At 55.5% G+C, this 15561-nt stretch overlaps 1 protein-coding gene across 5 annotated transcripts; it reads left to right on the top strand.

Moving 5' to 3' along the window:
- Nucleotides 1-1649: 1649 nt before the first annotated feature.
- GIPR (gastric inhibitory polypeptide receptor) lies at nt 1650-15266 on the top strand. Of its 5 annotated transcripts, none has more exons than XM_059382447.1 (14): nt 1650-1821; nt 6133-6242; nt 6880-6979; nt 7437-7544; nt 8005-8108; nt 8716-8819; nt 9014-9158; nt 9955-10114; nt 10327-10387; nt 10706-10775; nt 10894-10982; nt 11073-11211; nt 13656-13697; nt 13794-15266. In XM_059382447.1, the coding sequence occupies exons 1-14, from the start codon at nt 1668-1670 to the stop codon at nt 13998-14000; spliced, it is 1593 nt and encodes a 530-aa protein (XP_059238430.1). In that variant the 5' UTR covers nt 1650-1667; the 3' UTR covers nt 14001-15266. The 5 variants fall into 5 exon arrangements, with proteins under 5 accessions (XP_059238430.1, XP_059238429.1, XP_059238431.1 ...); XM_059382449.1 differs by adding an exon at nt 4955-5117 and having other exon boundaries at nt 1754-1821; nt 13656-15266; XM_059382446.1 differs by having other exon boundaries at nt 1653-1821; nt 13656-15266.
- Nucleotides 15267-15561: the final 295 nt, after the last annotated feature.

Below are 15561 nucleotides of genomic sequence, written 5' to 3'. Positions count from 1 at the left end.
ATCATGCATGAAGTTGTTGGGGTGGGGGTGGGGTCCAGGCAGAGAAATCAATAAGTGCAAAGACCCTGAGGTAGGCATGAGTGTGGCCTATTCCTGGAGCAACAACGAGGCTGATGAGGCTGGGGCTGCAGGAGAGGAGAGCAGGAAGTAGATGAGGTCAGGGGGGTGATGGACCCCATCCATTTCTCAGGGAACACCTGCTACGAAAGGCACCAAGGTCAATAATGAGTTCAAAGTGATGGCCAAGGTAGCTGTGGGCCATTATCCTTCTATGATCAAAGCTGGTTGTGTTATTGACAGAAACAAAACAAGAACCCAGATATCCTGCCTCCCAAATGCCCACTTCTCCCACCCTCTACTTCCATGAGCTCAGAACTCTTCACTGGCCACATTGTGGTAAGGGCTGTTACTGGCATGCCCCCAGAGGGCCCCAGTGGGAGCCCAGAATTCCGATCCTGCAAGCTCCTTGTGTGGGGGGAGGGTGTGGAACCACAGGCAGTTGGAGTTCATCCAGGTGTGTTGTATGCTTGTGTGTATGTGTGTAGGTGGGGGGGGGAGGTGACACACAAAGATGAGACAGCCCTTGCCCTCTAGGGGTTGGGATTCACGTGAGCTCAGTGACCTTGGCCCAGATAGCTTTTGCTTCTCTGCAAAATGGGAGCCATTCCAGCACCCATTTCCCAGGGGAGAAGAGCAGGTTCAGTGAGCTCAGGCCTGTCAAGTGCTCAGCACAGTGGCTTTTGGGTAAGACTAATGGAGCGAGTTTTATTACAAGAGCTTTCACAGGGAGATGTCAAAAGCCTGGAAGATGGGAGTGGGGAGGAGGCATCTCCTCTGGCGGAGCGGGCACTCCTGGGCTGACTTTGGATTTTCTTTCTGCCTCTAAGTTTCCTTCTCTGGGCCACTTTTCTCTCTTCTCTCTTTGTCTCCCTTTATGTCTCTGGAAATGGGTCTTGATCCCTCACTTATGAGCTAAGTCCCCTTGAGCAAGTAACCTTCTTTCTCTGCTACTCCTACTTCCGATCCTACACTGTTTTTCCATCGCTTTATTTCCCCCATCTTTCTGATTCTTTCTTCTTTGTGCTTCTCTTTCCCCCTCTCCTTCTGTTAATCTGTCTCCCTGTTTGGGTCTACAACTGGGCTGGGCAGGAGAACCAGGTCCCTGGGAGCCCCCATCATGGCCAAGGACAGTACCTGATATATAGCAAGTACCCAGTAAAATGAATAAAACCCTACTCTGGGTGATGCTGGGGCCCCAGAAACCACTGAGAGAGCCAGGATCCTGTCCTTGCAGAGCTCAGAGTCTGGGAGAGGAAGTAGTTATTGGTTGAATGGATTTATGAGTGAATGAGCTAACTAACTCTCAGGCAGGCTTGGGAAACAAAACAAAAATTGGGTGGAGGCACTTGAGGCATAGGATACTGCTGGAACAAAGGTCAAGGGCCCAGGAAGAGTCTGAAGAGCTGGGACATCTCGGAGAGAAGGCTGAGGAGTGCGGCAAGGGGCTTGGAGGCCAGGACGGGGAGCCTGAGCTTCCTCCTGAGGGCACTGGGGAGCCATAGCAGGTTCTAAACTGGAGAGGGACTGGGGCAAGTTTGTGCTTTAGCATCACCACTCTGGCTGCCTGGCTGTCCTATGGGAGGGGGTGTTGCAAATGGGGAAAAAAAATGGGGTGTGGCTGGGAAGAGAGGGGCCCTGGACCAGAGCAGGGACTGGGGGAAGATTCTAGAAACCTGAAGGAAAAATACCCAGACCGGTCTGCTCTTCTTGCTGCTGGGAACGGAGGTTCGCACGACCACCAGGGGGCAGCCAAGGCTACAGGTTTGAATCTCTCTGCGTCTTTTCCGAGGGTGGGGAGGTTTACACCTTGCTTTGGAGGTGGGGGATGGGGGGAGTAGGAGATAACTCTGTCCCCACCCCCCTGCCTGAGAGCCCCTCTGCTCTCCTGCCCCCAGCCTGGCCTCTTGGGCCGCTGGAGCCCCCACCCGCCAGCAGGAGATTATGTCAACACAGCCCCGCTGCTTCTAGCCAGGACAATATTTGCCCTCAGGATCCGGGAGATCGCTATGGAAACAAAAGGCAGGGTGTGGGGGGAGCATCCCCTCTGGGAAGAGGGCTAGGGGTGCTGGGCATCTCTGCCTCATCTCTGTGTCTTTGGGAGAGTTTACCTCCATCCCAGTCTGTCTGCTTTCCAAATCTCTGTCTGGACAATCTCTTCATCCCTGGCTCTGTCTCTTTCTGGAAACCTGTCTCCGGGTCTCTGTCTTTCTGGGGGGCCGTCTCTGTTGGTCTCTGTCTCTGTTCTTTCCTGTCTCCCAGCTCTAGGCTTCCCCATGTCTCTGTCTCTCTCTAGGTTTCATGTCTCTTCATCTCAGTCTGTCTTTGGGTCTTTGTCTCTGTCTCTCACTTGGATCCCATGTTTGTGTTTGTCTCTTGAGCCCTGTCTCTGGATCCTTGTCTCTTTTCTGTCTCTGGGTTCCTGCGTTTTCTGGATCTTATTTGTGTGTACACGTAGTGTGTGTCTCTGTGGGTCTCTGTCTTTCAGGGCTCATCTATCTGCAGTTCTGAATCTCAGGGGGGCCCCCCTCAGCCTCCCATTTCTGGCCTCAGTCCCCATGGGGTGCCCCCCGCCCCCGCTCCCCAATCTCTCTTTGCCTCATTTCTCCTGTACCATCTGCTGGCACTCCGGGCCCCTGCCTGCTCCCCACAGGCTCTGCTTGGCCACAGCCCCAGCGGGGCAGATGCAGGCCTTCCAGCAACTTCCCTTGAGGGGCACTGCCTGCTCCTTGCTGGGGGGTGGGGCAACAACGACACCTCACCAAGATCTAAGACCTGAGGCAATGGAGAGAGAGAGAAACTGAGAGACCCTGAGCGCTGACAGGAGATGGGACAAGGGGAAGGGAAAGGAAAAAGGTTAAAGATGGGAAAAAGAGAGACCCAGAGAACAGAGGTGTGGGATTCAGAGAGGGCTGTGTGTGTGTGTGTGTGTGTGTGTGTGTGTGTGTGTCCCTCCTGTCCCCTCTCCAGACTTCAGAGGACCCAGGAGGGCTGCAGTGCGCAAAGGGCCAGTCAGGTACCCAGGCAGCATACCTCTTGTGCACCCCATGCTCCCTTTTACCGCCCAGGGTCCCCCGCAGGGCTGTGGGTGAGGACCTCTGAGCCCCAGCAGAGTCCTGGCTCGCTTGCCCCTCCTCAGGCCCCATCATTCAGGCTCACTCTCCCTCCATCCTCCCTGTCTTCCTCTCAGTGTGGTCTGCGCTCTGTCCCTGTCCCCCTCCCCTATATATCTGTCTCTGTCTCTCTCTCTCTGTGTATCTTTCTCTGTCTCTTTCAATCTCTTTCTCTCTCTGTGTCCTTGTCTGTGTGTGTGTACTTCTATGTCTCTGTCTCTTTCGATATCTTCCTCTCTGTCTCTCTTGGTTTCTCTTGTCTCTGTCTCTTCCTGTCTGTCTGTCTCTGGTCTCTCTGGGCCCTTAATTTCCCTTCCTGTCTCTCTCACCACCTCAATTACTCTCCACTGCTTTCCCCTTCCCCAGTCTCTCTCCTCCCCCTTCCTAGCTTCCCCCCACAGTCCCAGCCCTAGCTGAGTGCCCTCCCCCTCCACCCTCCGCTCTCTTGGGGCCAAGGACAGACTCCCTCCCAAGCCCAGTCTCTCCCCGAGGTGCTTGGCTATCTCAGACCCCTCTCCCTCTCCACTCCGTGAACCGAGCCTTTCCCAGGACCCAGAGGGCGTCAGGAATGTGGGGCAGAGAGCAGGGAGGCCGGCTGGAGGCCAGGGAGCCAGGACCACCCCCCTGACCACCCCTCCTCTCCCAGACTTGTCTCCTTCCCACTCCTGGTGCTGGACCTTACATCCCTCCTACTCCCTGCCCCTGCTGGCACATCAGGGCCTCAGTTTCTCCTCTTCAAAGTGGGCACATTCACCTCTGCCCCACTTAGTCCCTAGGTCCCAGGGGACCTAATGCTCCTGAGTGTTACAAGTTGACTAATGTGCACGCATCGGTGGTTTGTATTACTGGGAGATGAGAACATCGAGAACCGGCACGGCACTCGGTTTCTAAGGCTTCCCCCCTCCTGTACAGACGCTCCCCATTCCCCATATTTTAGAACAAAGGAAGAGACTGGAAATGGAGACTGTGGGAAGGTGTGTGATTTGGTGGTGTCTGTGACCGTGAGACCCTGTGTGACTGTGGGTTCGTGTGTGATGGTGGCATGATGGGGGGTGATCCTGTGTGCATCTGTGGGGCGTGGGACGCCATGTGGGGGGCACAGTGGCATGCCATGTGTGTGTGACTCTGTGGGACTCGTGAACGCGGGTGTGGATGGGGAGCAGAGTCGTGCATCCCTACCACCATGGCGCTGGGTGTGACCGCGTGATGACGACAGCGTGACAACATGAAACCCTGAGAGTGTGGGCCTTATTGACGGTTGGGGAAAGTGTGTTGTTCGGGTGTGGCTGTGGACTCTGGGGACCGTGGTAACTGTGACAGTGTTGATGGGAAACGGTTGTATGACCTAGTGTGGGGCCTGCAGCCGGGGAGGGCAAGGATTATATGTGCAAGGGACCGGGTACAGGTGTGTATGTATGTCGCCATCGGGGTCATCCTTCCAGCCTCTGTTCCATGCCCAAGCCTGCGCCGAACAGCTCTGGGGACGCAGTGGGGACCACAGGCCAGTGGGGAGACGAGACCTAGTGATTGTGCGACTGACACGGTGTCACAAGAACTGTGGGAAGCTGTGATTTCGTGGCTCTGTGAGCGGAGTCCAGGCGCAGGGTTGTGTCGCTGTCAGCCTGAGGGGGGAGACCTAGGCTCTCTGAGTGACTGCTGTGCCTTGGCTGGGTGGGATGGGCGGGTCAGTGGGAGAGACTGTGACCCCGGCTTGGCTCCGTGACTGCTCTTCCACGTGACTCTGAGTGACTCTGATCCTCGAGCACCACTGCACCCCCTCCCAGGTCTCTGCCCCAGAGCTGCCCCTCCTGTTCCCTGGCCCCGCCCTCTCCCATCACCCCAGGCTGTCACCTCTTCCAGAGCCCAGGCGAGGGAGGCTGTAGAGGCAGCAGCAGAGGCGGCAGTGGCAGCGGCTGGAGTGAGTGACCAAGAGCAGATCTGGGACAGGTGAGGGCTTTCCCGATCCCAGCCCATCCCCCCACCCCCTGTTCCACTCAAGCCTCTGGGGTCCCTGTTTCTCTGTTTCTTAGCCCCTTCCTTTCTCTCATTGTCTCTCTGTGCCTGTGTTCTCTCTTCTCCAGTCTGCCTGTCTCTCATATCTCTGTCTCCATGTCTCCCCATTTCTGTTTAGCCTCTGGATGGCTCTGTTTCTGTACCTTCATCTCTCCTTGCCCCATTCTCTGTGTCTCTCTCTATGTCTCTAGCCCCTCTTTGTCTCCTAGCCCACAGTGTATCTGTCTTTTGCTCTCTGATCTCTTGCTGTGTGTCTCATTCTGCTCAGCCTGTATGTCTCTCAGTCTCTATTTCTGTTTCACCCATTTCTGGGGCTCTATCTGAGATCTTCTCTGCTTCCCCCCTTTCTCCACAAGGTGCTGTTGGGGGAGGAATTGGGCTTAGACTAATTTTCAGGCATCTGGGCCCCTGCAAGCCCAGGGTCTGACTCCTCTCTGGTCCCTAGGGAGAGGGTTGTTCCGTTGACTCTGGGCTTCATGCACAGCCGGCAAGTTTTATAGGGTCGGAATCCTATCTGCCATTTGAGAACTCTCTGGGCTCAGACATCGGGAGCCCTGAGGGTCCTTCCATGCTCCACGCCTGACGGTTACTGTGCCCTCCTCTCCCAGGCAGTCCCCCCAGATTCCCCAGAATCTCTAGGTCTGGACTCCCGGTGACATTAGCGCTTCCGCCCCCGGCAGCTGTAGGGCAACCTCGCCCTCAGCAAACGACCCCCCCGCGCCCCCCTGCCCCAGCCACAGTTGGGTGCGGGCCTGGGAATCACGTGCTGGATCTTGGCCTCTCCCACTCTCACCCCACCCCTCAATTCACCACTCGTGGAGATGGAGGGGGGCACTGCCTCCTATTCTGCCTGTTCCAATCGCGGAGCGGGTGGTGCCGGGGCTGGAGGCAGAGGGCGGAGGCTCCTGATTCTGTGCCCTGACCCTCCAGGCCGCCCTGCCCCTTCTAGACCAGCCCCTCCGCCCCCGATGCCCCGCCGCCGTCACGATGCTGAACTGTCCGCCTTGGCGACTGCTGCTGCTGCTCTTGTGGTTGGGGCCGCTGCTCCGGAGGGCGAAGGTGAGGACCCTGAGGAGCCACAGGAGTCCAAGGCTAGGAGGGAGGTCTGGGGACAGTTTTGAGGCTTCCCCCGCGGCAGAGAGACTTTTAAGACGCCCACCTGTCCAGATTCAAGTTGTTTCCAGTCTCTCTTCTTTTTTTTTTTTTAAGATTTTTATTTATTTATTTGATAGACAGAGAGAGATCACAAGTAGACAGAGAGGCAGGCAGAGAGAGAGGGGGAAGCAGGCTCCTCGCTGAGCAAAGAGCCCGATGCGGGGCTCGATCCCAGGACCCTGAGATCATGACCTGAGCTGAAGGCAGAGGCTGAAACCACTGAGCCACCCAGGCGCCCCTCCAGTCTCTCTTCTTTCCCCCTCAAATCCTCTTGATGATTTCCAGCCGCTCCTTCCCCTAATTTTCCTGAAGGTTTTCAGCCTCTTCCCCCGCCCCCCCCTCCCCCCGCAAGTAACTTTCCTGGTCTAGGCATCACTTAAGACCTAGAAAAGGTTTCTAAGTCACCTAAGACTCCCGGACAGAACAGGGCAGCCTCTTCTAGTCTCTGTAGGGTGTTTCTAGTCCACACGAATCGAATCGTGCTGCCTAGGAGACAGGGGTCGGTCAGGGTTGGGGGGGCCTCCCTCCTCTCTTTCCATAGACAGGCTCTGTCGGGGAGACGGCGGGGGAGCTGTACCAGCGCTGGGAACGGTACCGCAGAGAGTGCCAAGAGACATTGGAAGCCTTGGACCCCCCAGCAGGTTTGACTAGCGGGGCGGAGACGGGGGGGCAGGGGAAGGACGGGGGCTGAGAGGGGTGTGCTTGAGGCGGGGCTAGGATTGACGGACGGAGCCTGAGGAAGTCTGAGGTAGAGGTGGGCTGGGTCGCAGTGGCCTGTGTGATGCTTGGCTTCGGTGGGAAGGACCCGACCTGAGTGGCTGGGGAACTGGGGCACAACGTGGATTAGTGGTAGAAGCCCGGGTAGAAACTCGAAATGGGCGGAGTCTCCGGCGGGGCTGCAGTCAGGTGGGTGGAGCCTGAGTGGACGGTGGATGGGGTGGGGCCGGGGGGTGTCTGGTGGGAAGGGCTGTGAGGGAGCCCGGGACTGGACGACCCCAGGTGGGCGGGGCCAGGGCAGAGCTTGCTCGGGAACCGCGGAGAAGCCTTGGGCTGTGTGAGGTCCATCCACCTGATGTCTGTCCTCAACGCCCACCTCAGGCCTCGCCTGTAACGCGTCCTTCGATATGTACGTCTGCTGGGACTACGCTGCCCCCAACGATACTGCCCGTGTGTCCTGCCCCTGGTACCTGCCCTGGCATCGTCATGGTGAGGCGTCACCTGGACCCCGGACCCACCCCTGACAAAATTAGCTCCTGGCCCTTCCCAGGAGTTTGCCTACACTTGATCTCCAGCACCTTTCTGTCCAGCTGGGTGTCTCCCCCTGCCTGGCCAACCCTGGCTCTGTCACTTAATGCCCCTTCTCTGTCTTTTTATCTCTCTGAGGACCACAGGGTTCTTATTTTCTCTGGGCGTCATGGTCTTCCTGTCCTAACTAGCTGATTGGCCTGCAGCAACTTACTTAACTTCTTTATGCCTCAGCTTCCTCTTCTGTAAGATGGGGTTGATAACGGTATCATTTTTATAGGCTTGTTATGAATATTAATTTAATTATACACATAAGGGTTTATTATCAGCACATCACTTTGGCTATCTCTGCCTTTGTATTACTTTTGTCTTTCTGTTTCATTCTCTGTGCCACTGACCCCTTCTTTTGTTTCCCCCACAGTGGCTGCAGGCTTTGTCCTCCGCCAGTGCGGCAGTGATGGCCAATGGGGACCTTGGAGAGACCATTCGCAGTGTGAGAATCCAGAAAAGAATGGGGTCTTTCAGGTAAGGAGCAGTGAGGGATTCAGGTCAGGATGTGCAGGGAGAGATGAAAAGGCAGCTGCCTCAGGCCAAGCCTGAAACCCCTTGTACTATTCAAGATTCTAGGTTCCAAGCAATAGAAACCCAACTTAAACTTGCTGGGTGGAGAAAGCAGGAGAAATGTATTGGCTTCTGTGATTGAAAAGTATAAAGTATCAGCTTCAGGCACAGCTGGATCTAGGTGCTCAATGATGTTGGGAATCTTTCTGTCTCTCAACACACCATGACTTTGTTTTCTTCTGTGATGATCTCATCTGTTCTGTGGGATGGAAACTGTGGTCCTCATTATTTAGCGCCAGGTTCACATCCCACCAACCAAACAAGACTGGGAGACTGAACTTTGTTCTTAATAGCTCTAACATAATGTCTCGGGACCAATACTTTGGGTCATGCATCTAGCCTGCACTAATCACTGTGTATGTATGTGTGTGTGTCTCCATGTGTAGGGGGTTATAGAGAATGTTGGGCAGGAACAAAAAGCAGGGTCCCTTTCTGGTCCTGAGTGGAAGCACTGAACTATTCCTGTGTCCTCCTACCCTCCTGCAACCCCTGCTCCCCGACCCCGACCTAGGATCAACGGCTGATTCTGGAGCGGCTGCAGGTCATGTACACCGTGGGCTACTCCCTGTCCCTTGCCACGCTGCTGCTAGCCCTACTCATCTTGAGTTTCTTAAGGTGCGACCTCCAGCCTTGAGTAACAGCAGCAGGGCCTGGGCCTCAGTGTACCCAGTAAGATGGTGTGGTCAGGCTCCACGAGCAACAGGCCTCCAATGGGGTTCTGCGGGAAGGGCGGGGAGGTGATTTAAGGGACTCTGTGTGGCCGAGGACAGGTCTCCAGGGGTCCCCAGACTGTGTCCCAAATCCCATAGGCGGCTACGCTGCACTCGCAACTACATCCACATCAACCTGTTCACGTCTTTCATGCTGCGGGCGACGGCCATCCTCACCCGAGACCGTTTGCTACCTCCACTGGGCCCCTACCCCGGGGGCCAGGCCCCTGTCCCGTGGAACCTGGTGAGCAGCACCCCTCTCTTTCTCAAATTGGGATTCTGCCTCCTCTGGTGGGGCCAAGAGGCCGCCAGCCCATTTACTACTTCCTAGACCATCAACAGTTTCTCTCTCTTGACCTCTCCAAACACATTTGGAGAGCCGTCCTCCCAGCTCAGCCTCCTCCATCACCCGCCCCATCGCCTACTGTATGGGACTTTCCCCTTACTTGGCTCTCATTATCTCACCCCTCCCTGGACTTTTCCAGCAAGGAGGGTCCTCTGCTGGAGGTGAGGCTTGTGAAAGGGAGAAACTAACTGGTAGGGGTGGGGATTTGGTAGATATCAATTTGTGACTGTGAGACAAAGGTGGGGGAGGCTAGAGGCTGGGGGCTCAGGTGAGAAAAACTTTCTGGTAGCCAGATGCTACGGGATGGAGGAGTCCCCGTGCTGGAGGGACAAGGGTGACGGGGTGGGAGAAACTTTTTGATAGGTGAAGTAGTTGAGTTCAATTTTTAGAAGGTGATAAGGTGGGAGAGACCGTATTTGGGGGCCCGGGTGTGTGTGTGCGGGGGTAGGGGGACGGGACTCTGATAGCAAGATGGAAGATACCAGTTGTTAAAGAGGTAAAAGTGGGACAGTTCACAGAGGGGAAGAGAATGGAAGAGAGAAATCAATCCCAGACACCATCCTCTGGTGCTGCAGAGCGGGAAGTGAATCGTGGCTGGCAGATGGAGGCGGAAGGACGACCAGGTGGAGGAGGAAGGCTTGGGAACGCCCTGGAGGCACTGACCGCCCTCTCCCCCTGTCTGGCCAACCCTTAGGCCCTCGCTGCCTGCCGCACAGCCCAGATCGTGACCCAGTACTGCGTGGGTGCCAACTACACGTGGCTGCTGGTGGAGGGTGTCTACCTACACAGTCTCTTGGTGCTTGTGGGAGGTTCCGAGGGGGGCCACTTCCGCTGCTACCTGCTTCTCGGCTGGGGTGAGCCCCGACCCTGACCCTGTCCCCTGCCCACTCCGGCGGGCCTTCACTCCCCGACTCCCCTGCTGGTGTACCTCTGGGGGTCTCCTCCCCTTTCTGGGCTTCTACCTCCCCACCCCGGCGGGGGAAATTCCGCGGGTCTTGGGCCTGGCGGGCCCGTGCGCGCGCTGATAGCTGCGGCGGGGTGGGGGGCGGGGGTCGGGTCTGCACAGGGGCCCCCGCGCTTTTCGTCATTCCCTGGGTGATCGTCAGGTACCTGTACGAGAACACGCAGTGAGTCTTGGGGCCTGGGGTGGAGCCTGGGAGGCGGGCGGAGCTTTGAGGGACTCGGGCGGGTTGTGATGGAAAAGTGGGGAGGTTTGGTGCAGGCAGGGGCTTGGAGGGGGTGGGTAGGACCTGAAGGAATGGGGAGCTAGGAAAGAAGGTGTCCTGGAAGGGGGGGGCGGAATGGGGGCGGAGCGTGTATAGTAGCAGGCAGGGCGTTAAAGAACGTGGGTGTGGCATTAAGGAAAGTGGGCGGAGCTGGCGAGAGAGGGTGTGTGATCCTGGGAGACGCGGGTTTTTCTCTTAGCTCCACTCTTACTCCCCCAGGTGCTGGGAACGGAACGATGTCAAGGCCATTTGGTGGATCATACGCACCCCCATCCTCATGACCATCTTGGTACGGCCGACCCTGACTCCAGGCCACCCTCTGGAAACGCTCACCCTGGAAAACAGGGCGCCACCCTCTGCCCCCCAGGACAGGATGGGGATGACTCAGCCTCTATCTCTCCCTGCAGATTAATTTCCTCATCTTCATTCGCATTCTTGGCATCCTCGTGTCCAAACTGAGGACGCGACAGATGCGCTGCCCGGACTACCGGTTGAGGTGAGGGAGCGGGGCTGGGATGGAGGGAAAGGGGCGGGTGCGAGATGGAGGACCTGGGTCCACGGGACCACTGCCACCCTCTACCCCCAGGCTGGCTCGCTCTACGCTGACGCTGGTACCCCTGCTGGGCGTCCACGAGGTGGTGTTTGCTCCGGTGACAGAGGAACAGGCCCGGGGTGCCCTGCGCTTCACCAAGCTCGGCTTTGAGATCTTCCTCAGCTCGTTCCAGGTGCTAAGGCGCTAAGGCGGGTGCAGGGGCTATACCCTTCGTCCTGGGGCCCTCCTCCCCAGGCACGGGGTCCACAGTTGTCCAGTGATGCGGGCCCTGAATGGGCTGTGAACATGTTCACATGTTCATTCATACATTCTGCACAAAACTGGGCTCGCTCTGGGCGCCTGGGTGGCTCAGTGGGTTGGGCCGCTGCCTTCGGCTCAGGTCATGATCTCGGGGTCCTGGGATCGAGTCCCGCGTCGGGCTCTCTGCTCAGCAGGGAGCCTGCTTCCTCCTCTCTCTCTGCCTGCCTCTCTGCCTACTTGTGATCTCTCTCTGTCAAATAAATAAATAAAATCTTTAAAAAAAAAAAAAAAAAAAAAAAAAAAAAAAAAAAAAAAAAAAACTGGGCTCGCTCTGTCCTGAGCTGGGGAGGCGGATAGACCTGGAAGCCTCAGCAGCACTGCCCCCTAGTGCAGATGGAGGGCTCTGCAGCCCCGCGCGACCAGGGCCAAGTTCAGGCTCTGCCACTTCACCGCTCTGTGTGGCCTTCTCCTAGAGTTTGAGCTACAGTGAGGTAAATGGGGTGCCGACGGCCCAAAATGTAAGGAGGCACTCCAAAATTTAAGGCCAACCCTGCACTTGCCCTGCCTAACCCTAGTCACCATGCCTTTTTTCTTTGTCGGGCCTCAGTTTCCTCATCTTTAAGTGGGAACAATACTAATCTCACCTCACAAGGCTGTTCATTAAATTCAGCAAAAATGTATTGAGCCCTTACTGTGTACCAAGCACTCTTGGAGAGAATAAGCCAGGCTGGCAAATATTTGGGGAAATGTTCCAGGAAGAGAAAAGTCAAGTACGAGATCCCCAATGTGGGAGAGAGTACCCTTCCTGATGGAAGAAGGGCAACATGCCCGAGGCGGTGGGAGCCAGAGGCAGCAAGGGGAGACAGGGCAAAGAGGTGATGTATCCAGACAGATCCTTGGGCCAAGTGAGTACCTTGGCTTTGCCCCGAGTGAGTCAGGAGCCATGGGAGCAGAGGGATGTGATCAGAGTTAGATTTTTAACAGGATCATGGAAATTAATAGCAAGATTTGTAAGATTTTTTTTTAAGATTTTATTTATTTATTTTACAGAGAGAGATCACAGACAGAGAGGCAGGCAGAGAGAGAGGGGGAAGCAGGCTCCCTGCTGAGCAAAGAGCCCGATGCGGGGCTCGATCCCAGGACCCTGAGATCATGACCTGAGCTGAAGGCAGAGGCTTAACCCACTGAGCCACCCAGGTGCCCCAAGATTTTTAAGATCTTAACATAAAGAATTGGTTTGTATTACTTTATCAAGTAACAATAGTAATTAGATTTAATTAATTAATTAATTAAAAGATTTTGTTTATTTGACAGAGATCACAAGTAGTCAGAGAGGCAGGCAGAGAGAGGGGAGGAAGCAGGCTCTCCGTGGAACAGAGAGCCTGATGCGGGGCTCCATCCCAGGATCCCGAGATTATGACCTGAGCTGAAGGCAGAGGCCCCAAACCACTGAGCCACCCAGGCGCTCCTATTTTATTTTCTTTTTAAATATTTTATTTATTTATTTGATACACAGAGATCACAAGTAGTCAGAGAGGCAGGCAGAGAGAGAGGAGGAAGCAGGCTCGCCTCTGAGCAGAGAGTCCCATGCGGGGCTTGATCCCAGGACCCTGAGACCATGACCTGAGCTGAAAGCAGAGGCTTTAACCCACTGAGCCACGGTGCAGGTGCCTCGTAATTAGATTTTATAAAGTTTATATGTAAAATGTATACTTATATAAACTTAATTCTTTTTTAAAATTAATTAATTAATTTATTTGACAGACAGTGATCACTAGTAGGCAGAGAGGCAGGCAGAGAGAGAGGAGAAAGCAGGCTCCCCGCTGAGCAGAGAGCCCGATGTGGGGCTCGATCCCAGGACCCTGGGATCACGACCCGAGCCGAAGGCAGAGGCTTTAACCCACTGAGCCACCCAGGCGCCCCTATAAACTTAATTCTTTAGTAAAAATAATTTATTAATATATGTAATATATATAATAATGTTATAACAAGTTTAAGGTTAACGCTATATACAAGGCACTCCAGCTTCCTGATTATTATTACAATTCTCACAACCACCACGGTATTATGACCCCATTTTCCCGATGAAGAAATTGAGGCCCTGAAGGGTTAAGTGCTTGCCCAAGTGGGTCAGAAAGTGGGGAAGCAGTTCTCATATCTTGGCAGCCTACCTCCAGGGTCCCCTGTTAACCCCCTCATTGCTCAGCAAACCGGGGAGGGCAAAGGGGGGCGAGGGAGAGGGTGACTGAAGCGGCCTAGGATTGGGGTGGCGGCAGCCGAGGTTGTTTGGGACCTGGTAAGGATCCGAGCTCACTCGGAGGGTATCTGGGATCGTGCCCCCACTCTCCATTTAACCTCTACGCCTCGTCCCCGCAGGGCTTCATTGTCAGCGTTTTGTATTGCTTCATCAACAAGGAGGTAGGGACTGCCCCGGCTCGCCGCCCGCGCCCTCTGGCGGCCGCGCAGGGAACGGACCGGAGCGAGGGGAACGTTCTGAACGCGGTCACCCTGCAGGTGCAGTCGGAGATCCGCCGCTGCTGGCACCGCTGCCGCCTGCGCCACAGCCTCGGGGAGGAGCGCCGCCAGCCACTGGAGCGCGCCTCTGGGATCCTGCCCTCTGGCTCAGGCCCCTGCCGGGGCGGCCCTGACTGCGCCCTGTCCTTGGGGACCCTCCCAGGGCCTGGGGATGAGGCCAGCCGGGTCTTGGAAAGTTACTGCTAGGCAGCGGGATGCTGTGTCCGTTCGGATTCGCATGCATTTGTTGAGAGCCTACTGTGTACCAGGCCCAGCATGGAGGGCGCTGGAGAAACTGGGGTGTGGTGGGAGGGGGAAACAAGACAAGGTCCCTGTTCTCCTAGAGTTCACAGGTCATAATGTGGGGGGAGGGTGGGCAGCAAAGACAGCTAAGTTAGACACACACTGTGGAATGGCTAATGAGGGAAAATTAGAAGGAAGCCTAAGGTGGTCCAGGAGGGCATCTCTGAGGAGGTGACACTTAAGCCATGCCTGCAAGAGGTGAAGGAGACCCTTTGGGAAGAAGATTCTAGGCTGAAGGAACAGCATCTGCAAAGGCCTTTCCACCACAAAGAGCTTGGCACTGCCTGAGGACCAGACAGGACCAGACGCTGCCATGTGATGAGACCGATTACTAGGGGCAGGAGAGGCAGCTGCCGAGGGGTGTGAAGTGGTTGGACTCTGGTGGTATTTAAAGGCAGAACTGAGAATTTGCCACCTCTTTGCACGAGAAGTCAACGAAGATTTCTAGGTTTGGGATGGTAGAGAGAGGGAGATGGGGTCAGGCTGGGGAAAAGGCACTGGAGCTCACAGGAGAGGTGAGAGATGGAAAGAGAAATGTGGGCAGCACTGGGTGGGGCGGAAAGGAGGGTTTGGTGTGTAGACGAAACAGGAGCCATTCAGGGCGGGCCGCAAGAGCTGAAAGCAGGACCACTGCTGGCTGGGGTGGGGTGTGTGTGTGGTGGATGCACCTCCCCCATTCCTGGGCAGCCCCTGGGGAACTGGGAGAACAGGGGAGAAGCTGACAGCCTGTATATGGACCACCTGTACACGCAGAAGACTCTCACTCCTAAATCCGTCCCCCACTCAGATCCAGTTAGCACCTGGGCGTTGTTTTCCTTAGGGTCCCCAGTCCCCCCGGACAGATGTGCCCCACAGCAGCTGAACAGGAGTCCTTCAAGCTTGGGATTGTCCTCTAAGGCAGGGGCCTCGTCATTCAAGCACGAGAAACAGTTGTATCTTTGTGCATGGGAGGTGGGTGAGAGAATTTTCTTGACCAGGCCATCAGGAGAAACGCGAAGCAGACTGCGGGCCTGTGGGGACCATGTAGTCTCTGCAGCCATGTGCTGCCACAAGAGCATGGACACTGTGCCACCCCTGTCCCCCATGCCTAAGAGAAACCCCTGCTGGGACTACTCATGTGATCTCCCCTTACTTAACTATTTACAGTGTATACAATTAAAATCATGTGTATGTGCCAAACATTTTCCGAGGGCTGCTTCTCTAAATGGTAGTGTTGGAAGAGTAAGACTGCAGAAACCAGCCAGGTCCAAACTCAGTTTGGCTACTTGTTAGCTGTGCGACTTGGGAAAAATTCCCAGCCTCAGTTCCTACTTCTGGAAAGTGGGTATAATGATGATATCTACATTTTTATGGTTGTCTGAGATTCCAGTGAGTCATTTTTTTTTTTAAGATTTTATTTACTTGTCAGCGAGATAGAGTACAGCAGGCAGAGAGGCAGAGTCAGAGGGAGAAACAGGCTCCCTGC

This window comes from Mustela nigripes, chromosome 17 (assembly GCF_022355385.1).
Source record: "Mustela nigripes isolate SB6536 chromosome 17, MUSNIG.SB6536, whole genome shotgun sequence".
In the NCBI taxonomy this organism is placed as follows: domain Eukaryota; kingdom Metazoa; phylum Chordata; class Mammalia; order Carnivora; family Mustelidae; genus Mustela; species Mustela nigripes.
This window is presented reverse-complemented; position numbering and strand designations above follow the sequence as displayed.

Excerpts from the sequence above, each read along its gene's own strand:
- GIPR (XM_059382446.1), top strand. The coding sequence starts at position 1,668 with ATGGGGTGTGGCTGGGAAGAGAGGGGCCCTGGACCAGAGCAGGGACTG. Across the intron at positions 1,822-6,132 it reads GGGGGCAGCCAAGGCTACAG|ACCAGCCCCTCCGCCCCCGA; the intron begins GTTTGAATCTCT and ends TGCCCCTTCTAG. Across the intron at positions 10,776-10,893 it reads CCATCCTCATGACCATCTTG|ATTAATTTCCTCATCTTCAT; the intron begins GTACGGCCGACC and ends CTCTCCCTGCAG.